This window comes from Mauremys mutica, chromosome 1 (genome assembly GCF_020497125.1).
Source record: "Mauremys mutica isolate MM-2020 ecotype Southern chromosome 1, ASM2049712v1, whole genome shotgun sequence".
Taxonomy (NCBI): domain Eukaryota; kingdom Metazoa; phylum Chordata; order Testudines; family Geoemydidae; genus Mauremys; species Mauremys mutica.
The window spans coordinates 32,771,211-32,789,246 of record NC_059072.1 but is presented as its reverse complement, the minus strand read 5'-3'; the positions used below and the strand labels follow the sequence as shown (position 1 = coordinate 32,789,246).

The 18,036-nt window shown below is 40.4% G+C and overlaps 1 protein-coding gene across 5 annotated transcripts in view; it reads right to left on the bottom strand.

Moving 5' to 3' along the window:
• Positions 1-18,036, bottom strand: part of TBC1D22A (TBC1 domain family member 22A) — a 409,891-nt gene that overhangs the window by 76,824 nt on the left and 315,031 nt on the right. For all 5 annotated transcript variants that reach the window (XM_044995243.1, XM_044995223.1, XM_044995230.1 and 2 more), the window contains exon 12: positions 13,836-13,931. In XM_044995243.1, coding sequence (XP_044851178.1) covers positions 13,836-13,931 — 96 coding nt within the window. The remainder of the gene's footprint in view (positions 1-13,835; positions 13,932-18,036) is intronic.

The following is an 18,036-nucleotide window of genomic DNA, read 5'->3' as shown; positions in this document are numbered from 1 at the left end:
CCTCCAGTGCCCGCTCCAGTCCCCCCTCCATGAGCATCCATTTGATTCTTTGGCTTTCCGTTACGCTTGTCACGCAGCAGTGCGCTGAGCCCCTGCTATGGCGTCTGTCTGGAGATTTTTAAAAAATGATTTTGAATTTCGTCTTCTGTAACGGAGCGCTGATAGAACAGATTTGCCTGCCCTTACAGCGATCACGTCCGCATGGTCCATGCGGGAGCTCTTTCTTTATTTTGATTTTTAACTGCATCGCCACACATGCTGATCGGAGCTCCATGCTGGGCAAACAGGAAATATTCAAAAGTTCGCGGGGGTTTTCCTGTCTACCTGGCCACTGCATCCGAGTTCAGATTGCTGTCCAGAGCGGTCAGTGGTGCACTGTGGGATACCGCCCGGAGGCCAATACCGTCGATCAGCTAAGGTTCTATTATGAGATTCCTGGTATTCCTACTTCCAGTAGGGCAGCAAGTATCACGAATATGGTCTCTCTGTCTGCACTTTCACTTCTGGGTGCAACACAGTTGTACAGGACTGCGGAGATTTAAGATGATGAATAATAAATATTAACTTGCACACAAATAGGCCCAGCTTATGCTTGCTTTAAGTTTTATTATTTATAATATAGTATAGTAAATTAGGATTGAACTCCATTGTATTAGGCGCTGTTTAAGCATAGATATATTCTCTGCTCTGAAGAGATAACACAGTTGATAGACAAACCTAGACAATGGAGTGTAACCAAAAATAAGAGGGAAATGGCCAGGGAAGATGAACGTATAAGTAATAATTTCACATTGTTATATAGGCTAATGCTGCACAGCTTGATGTTTCTGAATCATTTAAACATTTTTAATTATGGTTTTAAAGAGTAAAACTGTTGTCTATTTAAACATGCTATCTACTTAAAACTATTATGTAACCTCACATATCCCCAATCACCCCTCTTTAGCTATATTATTAGTTTAAAAAACAAACAAAAACTATCCTCACAATTCCCTCAAATGATGAGGGAACTTTCAGAAACTCATTCCTTGAGTTGGATTGTCACTTTGCTGCAGTTCAGTGGCTCCATGCAGGTATCAGGTGCAAGAAGAGGACATTAAGATCAATTAAGGAACGTATTTTCAGACATCTCCATAGTGTGGGGCTGGGAAGATGACATTAGTGCCCACCAAGGCCTCTACTCAGGTATTCCCCTTTTCAATCACTCCCACAAACAAAAGCTTTCCAATTCAACAAAATAGCTCATATTGTGGGACAGATGGCATCACTGAGGGTCTTGAGCTTGTCATAGTTCTCTTGCCCTTTCTTCCCCCCAATACTCTTGGATTAGCGGAAGGAAAACGTTGGGGCCATGTGACCCTAAAATCTTGGCTCTGCTTGGAGAGGAACAGTGCCCCAAAGAGGCCAGGGGCAGAGGAAGATTTGACTAGTCCACTCCACCTTACCCAGTGAGATGCTGACAGCCTCTGCCATCAGGACACTCACCTGAAGTATAGAAAAAGCTTTGTGGAGTATAGTGCTGGTAGCATTTTTAGATCCAAGGCTCACAGACTGTATTTTTCCCAGAGGATGATGCTGACCTACCATACAACACTACAGTTAGATCCCCATGGATGAACCAAGGCCCAACAACTTCTGCATCTCAAATGAAGAAGGCCCACTTGCAGCAGCAGTGTTAGCTCATGAAAAAAAAAAGGAGTGAATGCCCCATGAGAGTTCAAAATGGTAATTATGGCTACAAGCAAGCATACTTTCCATTAAATACCCTACTCATGAGTTTCATCTGATGTCATTTTTTTTATTTTGCAAGAACTATCAGCTTTTTCTTAAAGAAGAGAGTGCAACACTTATTTAAAATAAAACACCTTTTCACTTCAGAATATTTGCACCATTGACTTCTTCCACGTAAAGAACAGATTTGTTAAGAAAACACAGAAAACTCTTTTGACACTAACATATAAAAAGATTATGTTTTTGCGGCTTTTTTCCCGCAGGATAACTATGAGACTGGGTTAATGACCTGAGAGGTGGAAAATGAAATGTGATGTGTCTGCATACAAATTAATTCACTTAGATAGAAAAATATAAAGAAGCTAAACACAGGTTAAATGGCAGCAAATCAGTTAAAGTCAATTACACTCTTCCATCGGTATCAAGAGCAGGAAAGAAAGCAGCATGTTGGTTTGTATCAAGAGGCATATAATGAGATGTTAGTCTCCTCACAGGTAAGGCATTTCTTTTTATAAACCCAATTTTGAAAACTCACCCTTACCACCACTCTGACCTTACTTTGCAAAAACCAAAAATAGCTTCACTGAAATTTTCCATGCCAGTTCTAGGCCTAGCATAAAATTTTCTTGGAAAGTTTGAGGCAAATCAGACAAAGCTTTGGGGAAATATGGGGACTAAAACATGTACTGAAGTTACACTTTTGAAAGATGTTCCTAACATTTTTTTGAATCATTAACATCTCTCAGAAAACACTTGGCCTATCAACTTTCAACAGATTTCATTACATTGGACAGGACTGAAGCCAGCCTAAGTTTAGGTACATTGTATTTGGGGGGGTGAAATTTAGAAAGTAACTGTGCTTTTAAACACATAAGGAAGTCTGTAATAGGTGTTTTACACAGTGGTCAGGGCCCAGATTCGGATGTCCAGGATATGATCACTAGGATATGGTAGGGAGACCATTTGCAATGAGTGACAGCCACATGTAGAAGGAGTCATACACAGGAAGCTGGGAATATATAGAAATCAATTGGGTCCATCTCTGCATACCTTGAAAGGTTCTCTGGAGTACCTGATCCCCAGGTACTCCTGGACTCATTTGAGCATTAAAAAAAACACATTAGGAAATTCCCAAACAAGAAAACAGTTAAGAAGTTAAGGTTAAGCAGACAATGCAAATGATTACACCCCCCCAGTAATTTCAGACCTACTGGTCCATTAAGATGGGCTGCCAGGCAGAAAGAATATGAGGTAAGAGGAAAAGGCAAATGGAATTGAAATGGATTAACACTGAGCGTTCTGGTAAAACATCAACACCGTTACTTCCCAGAGGATAAATTACTTGTTCAAATCAGAGAAGCAAAGGAGGTCTTTTACCTGTGATGCTGCTTCTTAAAATAAGCAGTTTGATACTGCCTTTGATTTTCTTGAGAGCAGTAACCACATTAGGTTTCCAACTTATGCCCTCTGAGTTTACCAGGCTCATTCCCCGTTACGCTGGACAGAAAAAAAACATAAGGGATCTGAGCTCTCATGCTTTAGGACATAAGCCAATGAACAGGGTGAGGAAAAGTCTTGCATTAGGACTACTTTTCCATGATTCTTGACTAATGTTCCTCAACTACTTCAGAATGGTACAATGAATGGCACATCCATCTGTAAGACACTGATTTTCTTAAGTGTAGCATGTGTCAAAGACACTAAGAAAGGGTACCCTTAAATATAATACAGCTCTAAAAGATGCTTAAATTATAGCATCTATTATATAACTATGGACAAGGCAAAGTCAGGCTCACGGAAAACCCCACGTAAACTGATATTGTTGTTCTCATTAAAACAGATATTAAAGAAAAATTGCAAGGGACTGTCATATCATGTCAAAATACCTAATTACTGCAGTTTACTTTTCAGTCATCATTCCATCTGCTGAGGCATTTAATAGAGCTCCTCACTGGAGGTGGGAATGACATATTACTAATAGGATAAAATGTTTCATCATTCTCCATGTTAAGAAACAAAGTCCTTTCTCAAACGAGTTTCATTTACTTTCTTATAGTCACTAAAATGCCCAGGATATTTTATCTGTACGAATTACCAACTGTAGGAATAAGATCATATAGCCTCAAAGTATCGGATATAGTCTTATTATTGAAAGCATTTGTTCAGTGTTGCACAACTTTATTTAAGGTGAGTGCAAGGAATAAAATCTTGAATTTGTCAAGCCAAATTGATTTGCAGAAGTGTTCACGTTAAAGTGCTGACTGTGAATTTTTGGTTGCTTATTCCTCAAACAGTTCTCTTTTTTGCCTTGCAAAGAAAATGTAGAGGACAATCGCCGGCCTGCACTTTAAGCAGGGAGGAGTTTGGCTGGCTGGCCGGGAGAAGAAGGCAATGCTTTCTGGCTTGGGGGAGGAAGGGAGACGTAAAACTGCTGGAAGAGCAGTCAGTGTAGAGGATGACTCACCACCTCGGAATGAGGGGTTTAAAACGGTCAGCCTGGGCCTGGACCCTCCCCATATTACTCAGATCAGGCTGGGCAGCACCCACCCTCCTTCCCTAATTAGGCCACAAATATGCCTGGTGTTTAGGTATATCTGCTGTGGGCATTACGCTAGCAGCCCCGCTAAGGGGGGCTGGGAAGGAATTTTTCTCTTACCACCATATTGGCAGTGGGGTTTTTTTCGCCTTCCTCGCAGCAGGTTCAGGTAGGCTCTATTCATGCGTAGCATGATGGGCGATAGGCCATATGTCGCAACTCTTTATTTAAGTGTATAGCGGATGTTCAGTGCAGGTACTCCATAAATTAAAGCACAAAGGAACGGAAAAATGGCTTGGAAAAGGAATTAAGGAGAGGTGCTTGGTAACTGAGCAAGTGGGGGACTGTTGGGGACTCCTATGATTGGTACAACAGGGAGCCAACTCTGCCATCATTATAGTCCACCTTAACTCCTCCCACGGGGGGGTGGGTGGTCGGTAAGGTCCTGGCAAGGGAATTGCTGGAGGGACCTGGATGAAAGGGGGTGGGGAAGGGGAGAGCTGTGGAAGACCCCCCCACCCCCAAATTGGCTGGAATTGGTAAGGACCTGGCAGTGAATCTGCTGGAGGGACATAAATTTTGCACCTGCACTGCACACATCTTATCCGCTGGGTTAGTCCCAGAAGTCTAATAATAAAGTTGTGGCCTGATTAAACCCATATCTAATGTCTCCTGTCATTCTTTCACCATAGCCAGACAACACATTTTAAAAGCAGATGACTCACATGTACAACTTTACCTGTAGAATGTAGAGTAAACGCCATGTTTACTTTATTGTAAAAACTGAAAAATAATTAGAATAAGGATTCAAGTCTCTAAAAAAAGTTCAACATTTCAGACCTTATAAAGACCTTAATAAATACCTTTGTGTGGTTTGTATCAAGTGTGCATTTTAAATGAATGCAACGACTATTGCCCATATGTTTTGTGTGTCTTAGAGCAAGCCTAAAACGGAAGGCCACATGCTAAACAGATTTTCTGAAAATTTAGGAAATAAAAAACTGTTCTGTTAAAATCAGATTTACATTTGCAAATTCAATATCAAACACTTGATGTTTACCATTTCCAAACTGAACCCTGACACACCTATGCATGTGCTGTCATATTCCACTGACACCACTGAAATCAAGAGAACATCAACATGCACCTAGTACATTTAGTAGCATGGGCGATACATATCTTCTGAAAATGGGCCTTGATTCTGCAGAGACTTGTATACTTAAATGGAACTACTCGCTGTGTGAAGTTAATTTAATGGGACCAATCGCAGCAAGTAAAATTAAGCACATGTATATACCTTTGCAGAATTCAGTCCATGGCTGTACATTCAGCAATTCTCAAGTGACTAAGATTGATTACACTCACTTCTGTTTCCTTCCTAATTTTTCTAACTTCTAAAATAATTGAACATAAACCGAACATTTCCTGTTCATTTATCATCTCTCTCTCTCTCTCTTGTTTTAAAAGCAGATTTCACACAATGAAAAACCTCTTTTCATCACTATAGTAATACTTTGTCTCTATGGAAGTGTTTTTTGTTCCTATAGAAATAATTTGTTTCTATTAATTATTTCCTCAGGAAAAAACTACAATGGCACTAAATACTGGGTCTTTTAAAGTTTTTTTTCCCTACAACAATCTATCAGAGAGAAGTTTTGCTTGACTATATAGCTCTCAAATAATCACCCCCAAATAGCTATAATTGCAAATAATTCCCCATTACACAGTATTACTGTGTATTCTTTAATTTCTACTTTCTTTCATTGCCTCTCATGTTTAGTTCAGTTTTCCACAACATATTTATATGCTCATAAGCAACTCACATAGAATCAAACCACTAATTTTATTATGTAGCTAAGAATAAAATCAATACTATTACTTCAACATCTATTACATTTTCATTTCTCCATTGTATAGTTTTCTCTGCTGGAATCAACTTTTCTCTATCCTGTGTTCCCTCTGCTTGGGGCCACTTTTCTTATTCTCTTTAGTTAAGAAACAAGACAAAGTACCAATTATTATTTAGGTGCTAACATTTTAAATCAGCAATCCCAGCCAGTCTCCTCTAATTGCAATATTCCCACCTCATCTGCACCGCAGCAGAGAAAATCTGTCTCTTTGCAAGTGCATTATTAGATACAAAACACGCCAAAGGATCAGTTGTTTAAGTCTATTATTCTCGCTCAGACAAGCTAAGTAACAAACAAAAACTACATTTAGTGCCAATTAAGGTTGCAGCAGTACACATTTCATTCTCCCAAAAGTTAAAGGAATAGAAATAAGAAGCAAGACTTGTACTTTATTTTTCACCTTCATATTGCCTACTGATAACACATTCTAAATTCCACAAGGCTTTCACTTCCATCACAACAGATCTAAAAAAGAAATATGTACCCCATCTTCCTCCAACTTGCTCTCAAACACAAAACCTTATGATGACCTCACTTGGTTTTATATCAACAGATCAGTACACCTGACTATCACACAATCCAGGCATTTGGGAAGTTCTTCTGCCTTGTCACTGCAAAGGTCCAATGCCAATGTGGGAATCCACAAGCATGAAGGCCACCATCTCGGCCAACAGTGGGGCTGAAAAAATGATCTTGAGAGTTGAAAGCATCAGTCTTTACAGCATGTGCTAAAAGGCCAGCCCCTCAAGTTGACAACTGTCAGAGATACACATCTTCACTGGACTAGATATAGAGAGGGTCACAGCATACACGCTACCAGTGGTTACACAGGCAAAATGAATGACAAATGACTGAATGTGTATGTAGTGGTCCCTCGCTCTCCAGTGGGGAGGGAGGCCATTCTGCCTCATTGTAGGGGTGGTTGTCTTCGGGCTTGGGCTGCCCCAGCGGGGTCCGTCTAACAAAAGCAACCACACAATAGTCCGGGCTCCTGTCCCCACCCTTGGGTGGGGGCACGCCGACATAGTTTTTAGCCCTCAGCCCACTCATCAATTAACAGTGAGGCCCCTGCCCTCGGGCGGGGCTGGGCTAAGTAGCATGCTATCACCTATGCCTCCGGGTCGAGGCAGCCAGCAAATATACACAGTCTGTAGCCTTAGCCCTTTGGGCGGGGCAGAGCAGGGAGCAGGCTTTAGCCTGGACTTTGGGATGAGGCAGCCAGCAAACAGACCGTCAATAAGCCCTGGCCCTTATGGTGGGATGGGGAGGGGCAAGGAGCAGGCTTTAGCCTAAGCTTGGGGTTCAGGCAGCCAGCAAACCCATACAGTCTCAGAGTTCAGGTAGGGGTGACCACCCACACAGTCTTAGGGGTTTCAAAATGGGTTGAGCACCCAGCAAGCAGTCTAGGATGTTGACAGGAGTCTTCAGGGGGGCACAGGCCTCCTGGCATAAGGAGTCTGCCACCCCAGGGTTTGGGAGCGCAGGGGGACGCAGGCCAGCCCTACTCCACCGCGTCCCGGCCCAGGGCCCTAGCAGTGGCAGACAGGTCTGCCATTGGGTCAGTGGGGATCCAGACGCAATACACCGACCTAGAAGCAGTCAGCCCTGTAGCTGGCCAGCTGTTGGATGCCCCTGGGCTACTTCCTACCTCTGTAGGGTTTGGTACCTCGGGTATCCACCAGTTCTCAGGCTCCTCTGGGTAGACAGCTGATGGTAGTCCCGTAACTCCTCATCTGGGTCCGTCTCCTCCAGGGGCAGGATGTGGCAGAACGTAGATTCAGCTCCTGGGCGCTGCAGCAGGGCAGAGGCGTCTGTCTCCTCCGCTGGCTCCCGCTCAACTGAGCTGCGGAGCTCTCCCTTTATACTTCCTGTCCCGCCCCGGTCCTTCCAGTGAGGAGGACAGGCTGGGTTCTGCCCCACCCACCAAGGGGACCGTAGTGGTCCCTTGCTCTCCAGTCTGGAGGGAGGCCACTCTGCCTCACTACAATGTGTATGATGATTCAGGCCATAACTTGCACATTAGTTTTTCAGTAAAAAAAATAAAATACATCTATTTTAAAGATGTCTTCATTTCATAACTCTCCTACAATCACACCATCATTTCCTGCATACATCAGCAACAGGGCCTGAACCCTAGACCTTCAGACCCCTAGCTTATACCCTTACTGTTTGAGCTGTGAGTAATTACCAGCTCTTTTGTAGACTAGCCACTGGAGGAGAACTTGACACAAACTTTCTCAGTGGGCTTCGGAGATATTTACTAGTCTACAGCAGAGTATCAGTGATCATCAGAGAAGAGTGTGATTTATACCATTTAGAGAGAGGATAAACTCTGAAAGGGAGTATTGTGCAGTAAATTAGATTTGGATTTATCCTGTTAGAGACCTGAGTTCTGGGCTGGAAATGACCTTGCATAAACTCTGTACCAAAACTTATTTAAAAAATTGGAAGGAGAGTTCAGCTGCTTTTCCCTAAACATCTTTTGAGGTTGAGGTTCATGGCTTTAGTCAATAATAAGGGTAGTGACTTGAATGGAAATATCAATAGAAATTACAATTAAATTCTACTTATTATCTCTATCAATTCATTTTTGATCAAGCCACCATGAAAAATTCAACTAGTGCTCTAAGTTTATAATGTATACTTAGCATTTTTCCATCTTAGTGAAATATTTTACAAAATAAAGATTTTAAGTACCTGTTACCACTGAATATTGTAACAATCTGAAGTATGATTCAGTTACTGTGGCAGATAATACAACATAGTTTTAGTTTCATGATAATTGTGGTAATATATCAGAAAAATAGCAAACTACAATTGAAAAATATTCAGTATAGCATAAATCACCACTCTTATTCTTTAAGGTCAAAGCCTCCTGGCAGTGACAATACAACGGTGATAAAAATAAGAGAGATGTCTAAAATAAGGTGGATATATAAACTCAAACCTTGAGGAACAACTAACTATACTTATCAGTCTAGCGTACTTTTAAGTGATACCCTGTATGGCTCACCTAACAATGCATTATTTTATGAGGCAGTGTAGTCTATTGGACTGAGTTTAGGTCTGAGAGTCATGAATTCCTGAGTTCTAATGTTGGCTCTGGCATTCCCATGGGACCTTGGGAAAAATCATTTAACCTCTGTGCTTCCAGTTCCTCATGTGTAACATTGCCCTTCACCAACTGTTGTAACTACTCTTTAGATAGAGCTTTGAAAACTTAAATCCTTTGAGAGATATTATTGTATTTTAAACTGCACAAAAACTCAGCCCACAGGACTGAAATCCTGACAAGTTCTTAGTGAGTGCCATTTTAGGTAGCGGATCTAGATTTGTAAAGGTATTTGTGAGGAAAATCTTTTGAATATACTGAATGGGAAAGTACAGGTAATGCAACAAAGAGGGTAATAAAATAAAAGGGAAGGAGAGGCAATAGAAACATCAATGAGATTAACATACTGACTCAGCAAAGGCTAGAGCACAGCATGGTAGAACAAAAAAAACAACTCTTAAAATAAATGCAATAAAAATATCTCTGACTCATTTCTTGTAGAAGTCATGGTAGAAGTGGGTCTCGTAGGAGCGATATGAATGAAAAGAGGACAGTGGCCTGCGGACCTGCTCAGGAAGATCATCTAATACATAGTGTGTGCTGTCAAAGGGATCAGCGACAGAGTATTTACAGTTTCTTCCATACACTAACATATCTGACCTGGTGCACCATTTCTATCATGGTGTCTACAAGAAACGAGTCTAATGTATTTCATTCCCAACATTTGCGGGGCACTAAGATGACTGAAAGAGTGGTAGAAAGCAGTAGCAGGCAATATGCTCACACAAACAGGCAGAATCTGTTCATTTGTACATTAATAATGCAGGAGTACGGATCTCTCTCATAAAATACTGAGATGTTGCATCAAAGCTTGGATCTTTTAACAGTAAAGTCCTGGTAGCTGAAATGAATGTATTTAATTTGATTATTCCGAGAACCAAGAATGCTGACTGAAAGGCAAAAGGCAATCTTGAGCCAGATATATTCCTGCTGAGTATGTCCTCTGAGCTCTTGAATTAACTAAGTATTTTGAGGAAGTGGAACCAATCTAATAATATCCCAACTTAGTATTTCATCTTTCATTTATTTTTCCAAATCATCCTAATATCTTGTAAGTAGATGTCAAACTGATCATAATAAACAATGAACTGTAATAGTTCCAAGTAAATAATTTTCCAAGCAAAGCTTTGAAATCTAACACTTATATTATGGTATTAAAGTTACCCTCCTTTTCACCTGCTGTCCCTGGCTCAACATACATCATCTTCATTTTATTTCCTTTCCACCTAAAAATATGATCGTTTACTAAAGCCATTTTTCCTAAGTGAGTTTAAGAACAAAAGTTAATTTATTTAAAGTCTACTTCCCTGTGACTTCCAAGCCTATATAAAACTAAAATATAAATGTATATCAGAAAACATGCAATGCTTTCCATTAAATAATTACTAAATTAAGGATGTTTCAATTGAGAAAATCCCCAAAGGACTTTCTAACTCAGGGGTTCTCAAACTGGGGGTCGGAACCCCTCAGGGAGTTGTGAGGTTATTACATGGGGGGGTCGCGAGCTGTCAGCCTCCACCCCAAACCGCGCTTTACCTCCAGCATTTATAATAGTGTTAAATATATTAAAAAGTGTTTTTAATTTATAAGGGGGGGGGTGTCACACTCATATTGCTATGTGAAAGGAGTCACCAGTAAAAAAGTTTGAGAGCCACTGTTCTAACTCAAACTACCCCAACCTCGCTACTAACAAAACTAAAAATGTACATCTCTATAGCACGTTTATAACACCTTTTCTGTTTCCGGGCAAGGTTTTTAATAGCATGTCTGAAATATTCTGTTCTGAATAGTTTCTTAGAAAGAAGTTTAAAAAAAAAATTCTAGAAACTATGATAGCTGATAAAATAGGGACCAAACCATTACATAATTTTACTCCACATAGGTACTACAGAGACTTTCCATTTGATTATTTCAAACCAGGTTAGAAATATTGGTTAGTCATTCTTTATCGGGTAGACTTGTTAATGCATTATGAATACCCTTTCTCTGATTAAAAAAAAAATAGAAACATAGGCATTGCCAAACTAGACCAGACCAGTGTTCCCTCTGACAACGTCTCTGACAATGGCCAGTACCAAACACTTCCTCAAAAGTTTCAAGGAAAAAGTTAAGTGGAATGGACAGCACATTACCAGCATATTGCCCTTGTAACTGTGGATTTTCTCATAATCCATACTAAATATCTAATCCTTTTTCATTAACACTAGTGTTTTCACATGTGTTAATTAACATGATGAAAACGTATAGTGTAGGCAAGGTGTCATAGGGACAAAAGCAGCACTGTCTAGACTATTTTTGTGGTCTTCTAGTCCCAAACACAACCAGTCTTTAATCCTCAATTTCCCAACATGACAGGAGATAGCACAGGTATACAGCAGGAGGAGTCTTCCACAGCTTGCTCACCCTCTGAACTCCCAGGCTTACTTCCTGTTCCTCCCAATTACATATCCTCCCAATTACTAAGTCAATTACCTCATCAGCACAATTGCCAGCAATATTGTAATCCCCAGCTGTTGACTGAGTCCAATTAAGCCTGAAGCCTTGTCTGTGCTCCAGCAACTTCAGTGATCAGGGTGCTACAACTAGCACTCTGTCACATAAGGACATAGTAGTTTTAGATGCTCATAGTTAATCCTAATTAATGTCAATATTAGACCCAAAATTAAACTGTTTTTGTTTATGACTTTTTACTCATTTTGTACATATAACTCATAATATCTTAAAATATGACAGATTAAATCATATTCATCCCCAAGAGTTCGTAACTGCATATATATGTGGTGAATCACTCAGATCTGTCTCATTAATAATAGGTGTTTTAAAACTTTTCTGAATTACGTATTTACACAGATTTTAATGACATCAATGGAAACTAAATTACAAAAACTATCTTACCTTGAAGATCAAATGTAGACATGCAGAAGAAAAAAAGACTACAATATTTCACCCCATATTTTCCATTTACATATGTGTCTTATCTACCGAGTGTGTGTAGGAGATGAGGAAAACGCTAGAGGCTCTGGGAGCAGGAAACAGCATAAATGGATTTAGTGGATGGGATGGGGCCCAGTGCTAACATATAGTTGGGAGGGAGAGGTGTCCAGCATTAAGGTATTGTTTGGGAAACAGCATAAATTGAAGTAGCCTGGTAGCATGTTAGGAGGCAGTATGAATGAAGCTATTCACGGGGAGCTACTCAGAGTTAATTTACTGTTGGGGAGGCAGCATTAAGTGTTTTAATTGTGGTTAGGAAGTCAGACCAACATTAATTAAAACTGCCTCAATTCATTCATAAATCAATTCATTTTGTGGGGAAAGGCAGCATTGATTGATTGTTTAGTACATGTTTTCTGGGGGCAGCATACAGTGTTCATGTGTGTGGGACATTAATTAGCAGAGCAGAGTTCAGCCAGCAAGAGACTGGGGTCTTTGGACCCAAGCAGCCGGGGAAGTGCTCCATTAGAATGGCCAGGGCTCCCAGGCATGGCTTGCAAGGGGGCAGTATATTTCAACCTTTTACATCTTCCTAGCTATTCCATATGTAGTTATTTAGAGAAAAGTAATATCATCATAAAAATCAAACTACTATTTTTGTGAGAAGTAAACAATCTAAGTTCTACAATACAGGGGATCTTAAAAAACAGCCAAATTCTTCCTCATCTACACTGGTGTAAATCCCATTGCAAACAACTACAAAGTCCTCACTAATCTCTGCATCTTGCAATCCATTCCCTGACTATCCACCTTATTTCAGAATCATTCCAGCAATATAACTCATTCTCGTGTGCTAGCAATTTGAATAATCTCTAAAAAGAAGAACCTAATGTAACATGAATTGTACTAACAAAGCAGTCCTATAACTGTATTCTGTGTACTCCCTCTTCTCTGGTCCATACCCAACATCATTTCCCGTCTTTTTTAGGCACAATTTAGATTGTAAGCTCTTTTGGACAAAAACTGGCTAAAGTTTTCAAATGTGGGCACCCAAAATAAGTCGCCTATATCATATTTAGGCACTGGAGTAAACAGTCTGGTTTTCAAAGATGTGGAATTGTGTCTTAATGGGTCTATGTCTTTATTATCTATGTAGAAGTGCCATGCACATCACTGATGCTATACAAATGTTAATGATAATAAATAGGCAACATGACCACCACATTTTAAGATAAAACATATATATCAATTTACCCTCAGCCACTTACTTTTTCAGAAAATCTCACTGTATAATAAGGAAAGTTTTGGAATTTCAATGTTTCCTGAAATCTTTGCCTCAGTGATTATCTCAGTTTAAGTAACACTTTCTTGAAAGTGTACATCCCCCCATATACTGCACCCCACTATCTGCTGCTGTTTACAGTCAATCACTTCAGGTACAAGAGCTGACACTTACAAAGAGTCAAACATTGTCAATTTTAGTGCAACTGTTGTTGCGTTGTCAAATTCATAGACGAGTAATCCTGTAAATAAAAATTTAATAAATAATGTCCTGCTGGGAAAAATATATCCCTAGATACCTGCAGCGTTGAATAAAAATGTATTTACTTACTTGAAAGTCTTTTTCTTCCAGTATCTCTTTCCTCCACCTGACAAGGAAGGCAGCACAGACGTACAAGTGAAAATGGGAAAAACCCTCAGGTTCAGACTAAAAATAAAACAAAAACCACAGAAATTAAATTTACTGAGTCATTACTTTACTTATGAAATTTAACCCCAATTATATTTATAAGACATTCAATATTGACTGGAGGTTGATGATATGAAATGTTTAAGAGAAACAAAGAACACAGACTACGTGCTTTCTTAATTTTCATTGGGTCTTATTAGATTTAAGGGACTTAAACCTCTATTTTTCACATCCCAAACATATTATGACTTCATCTCTGCCATAAGCATTCATAGTCTATATCTTGTACTGAGAACCAGGCCTGGGTGCATATTTCTCAAAGTTAAACTATTTTCTTTCCAGACCATTCCCAGGCTTTTCCCTTTAGTAACTATGTTCTATGAATTACTGCAAGCTGAAGCACACTCCCCCAAACCCAATGTTACACCCATATGGCCCATGTCCACTATTAGAGTGCGGAAGTTCCATCTGATATTCATTTCTGTGACACTGCACTACATATGTTTTATTGAACTATGCTTATGAGTATAAATATGATGCATCTGGAATATGCTTTATGCAAAAGGTCTCTTTACAAAGCTTATAATCTACTGACTGTGTACATCCTACTTGTATGTATGTATCATTCTTGTATCTGAAGCTAGAAATATGAAGTATAACTCTTTGAGCAAGGGGTTGGACTAGATGACCTCCTGAAGTCCCTTCCAAACCTGATATTCTATGATTCTGTGATTCTCTGAAGTGCTATTGTAATTATGCAAAGTGTGGGCCAATAATGGTGGTTTAGAACCTTGATGGCTCCCATTGACAAGACAATTGGTTGTAAATGGCTCTGTTTACTTGCAAACCTCTCTGGGTATGTGCAGGTCAGCCCTGGAAGAATGAAGTCTTACAGTGATATGTAACCATGTCACATGATACTGGAATCCATCTTAAACCTGGTGCTTTTTCATTGAGAAGGAGGGGTGGGGACCGGGAGAGACAAGATTCCTGCCTTGTGCCAAAGCTATAAAAGGGTTAGGGGTAGGGGTAGAACAGAACAAAGGGGGTGGTCAGTCATGATAAATCCCCTAGTTACCACCCGAGCTGGAACTAACAAGGACTGTACCAGGGGAAAGGATTAGGCCCACACTAGGAAGGAGTCTAGCAGAGACTACACTTCTGTGGAATGTGGCCTTCCCTGAGTCAGTGTATGCACTGGGAGAAGTGATTGTCTGCAACAGGGATAGCCTCTTTGCAGGAGACGTACTTCTTGAAGTCTGGAGAACCAGGCATACTCTGTTGTGGGAAGGGTCCCCAACAAGAAAATAGCAGGGGGGGAAATAAAGTCTTTTTATTTTTTTTTAAGGAAGAAAATATGGAGAGAAAAAACCCTACATTTACAACTAAGTACTTGGAGATTCACTAGCTATAGAAATGTAAAATGAAAGTAAGGTTATAACAGTCTTTGAATAGCTCTGTCTCTAGCCAGGGGCGGTTGAGAAGGTTTGCTAGCCTTGTGGTAAAGCACAAGGAAAGAGAGCGCATGTGCAGGCCTGACACTGTTACTGAAGGTCTCCAATCAGCAGCGCAGGGACACAAGCACACCTGCAGTGAAGCACCCATAGGGACACAACTCGAAGAAGAAAATGTAATTCCTTGTGTTGGAATTTACGTGGATTAAAAACAACAGTCTTGAACACCATCTGTGAGGACAGACATCAGAATTTCAGTTTTGCTCGTTACTTGAAAGACAATGCCAGTGACCCATAATTATGGTTCAGTCTTGATTTAGAGAGAACACAATCTACTATCACTGACCATATTTTCCTGTATAATAATAATAATTAGTATTATATAAAAAATAATAATAATCCAGTTGTGGCGTAAAACTCAAAGGTGCTTTGTTGCCCCAAGTACACTGGACAATTAAGGACTCAATGGACATATTGCCTAAGTACTTATGAATGCTCCCTGCACGAGGGGGAGGGGGAGTGTCATTGGAACAACTGCAGTACCCTAAAGAGTGGAAAACGCCCCTCTTAGCAGTCGCTTCTCATACCAGGAGAGTGAGTGCAAGGAAGATGGGGGTGGGAAGAAGTCAGTGGAACCTTCCATTCCCTGTTAGCAGGCGGGTGAGTCCAAAGATAAGTCTGACCACATCAAGTAGTCACAAAAACAGGGTAGCGCCAATCTTTTCAGGAAACTTTTGAATTTCCACTTGAACTGAAACAAGGGACTCTGAGATGTGGGGTGCCAGGAGGGAAAAATGTTGATTAATTTGGGAATCATGGCAGGAAAAAGTTTAGGAATAATTACCTTAGGAAAAAGGCCTACACTAGGAAAAAGGTATGTTTTTACAACATGATAGCTAATATATGATAATTAACATAAATCTTAGTATAGACAGGACAAGTTATAATTTTCCCTAAACTCCCCTTTAAGATTCATTTTGATCAGCTAATAAAAATAAAAGTATAACTTGCCTGCTCTGTGCTAGGATTTTTAGAATATGAGCTATCATGTATTCACTATTTCATTATAACAACCATACTTTTTCCTAGTGTAGACATACTCCTAGAGAATTTCTGTTTAAATACTGGGTTCAGAGCTGACTGTTTAACATATGAAATTGGATAACATGACAGCTGAAGATGATGTAGCTGTAGGAACAGCAGTAAACACCAATTATCACATCAGTTTTTGTTCAAGAAAACATGAAGAAATTGAAAAAATTACTTTAAAAATCCAGAAGGCCAGTAGAGGTCAAAACCCTTTTCTACTTTATTCTGAACATAATTAACAGAACATGACAGATGTTTTTTGTTTAGTTGCATCATTAAAATTCCTTGATAGCTTTTTCAGCTCTACAATTAATAAAAAATGGTTACTAACGTTCTGTAACTGTTGTTCTTTGAGATGTGTTACTCATGTCAATTTAAATATGGGTGTGCACATGCTGTGGGCACCGCCACCGGAAAGTTTTTCCCTCAGTGGTATCTGTCGGAACAGCTCTGGTGCAACACATCTCAAAGAACAACCATTATGGAAGGTTAGAAACAGTTTTTTCTTCTTCTAGTGCTTGCTCATGTCCATTCCAACATAGTGGCTCCCAAGCAGATGTAGGAGGTGGGATTGGAGTTCAATGACAAGTTTTCTGAAATGATTTAGTCCTTTCTATGTAGAAGGCCAATGCTTACCTGACGTCTAGCAAATATAGCCTCTGTTTCTAGCTATCTACGTGCAGCTTTGGGTAGAAGATAGGAAGAAAGATGTCCTGGTTATTGTGGAAATGCGACACCACCTTTGGGAGAAAGGTTGGGTGAGGGTCCCAGGCTGGGGTACAGTCTGTCCAGCTCCTTAAGGAAGTAGCTACAGAGCGAGTTAGCAAAAATTGACCTGCCATTTACCCCTGTGTGGAATGCTGAAATTGCTGCCAGGTGTACTCTAATCAATGACACTGATAGCCCTTGCTGCTTTAGGTGTAGCGAATAGTCCAGAATACACTACACTGATGCTCTGGTGGGTGAGACCCTTTTCTTTGCTGACCAAATTGAGAATTTCTTCCATTTTGCCAGGTACATGGCCCTAGTGGATGGATTTCTGCTCCCTCGAAGAACTTCTTGAACTGGACCTGAGCATGCTAGCTCTAAGGGGTTCAGCCATGGCTTTCAGGCCGTGAGATGGAGTGACTCAAGGTTTGGATGATGTAGGCATCCATGATCCTGGGAGATGAGATCCAGAAACAGAAGTAGGGTGTTTGGTGTTTCCACCGAGAGGTCCAGAAGAGTGTGAACCAGTGTTTACATGGCCAGGCCAAGGCTATCAGGATCAGGATCAGGCTCATTCCCTCCTTTCTGATCATCAGCAGATACTTGTCTATGAGTGGAATGGGAGGGAATGCATAGAAGAGATGGTCCTTTTATGGGAGAAGGAATGCATCTGTGAGCAAGCCATGGGCTGACGAGAGCTGGGGAGGAGGCCTCCTTTTGTAGATCCTACCCCACCTCCTATTATAATACTACCTGGACTGGGGTTTGTAGAAACAAGGCTAAGGCTGGGGCTTAAAGTACTTCCTCAACGGGGCCAGTGTGAGTAGGCCTACTGACTTTAAGGTGGACCTTGAATCTTTTAAGCTGTGGAG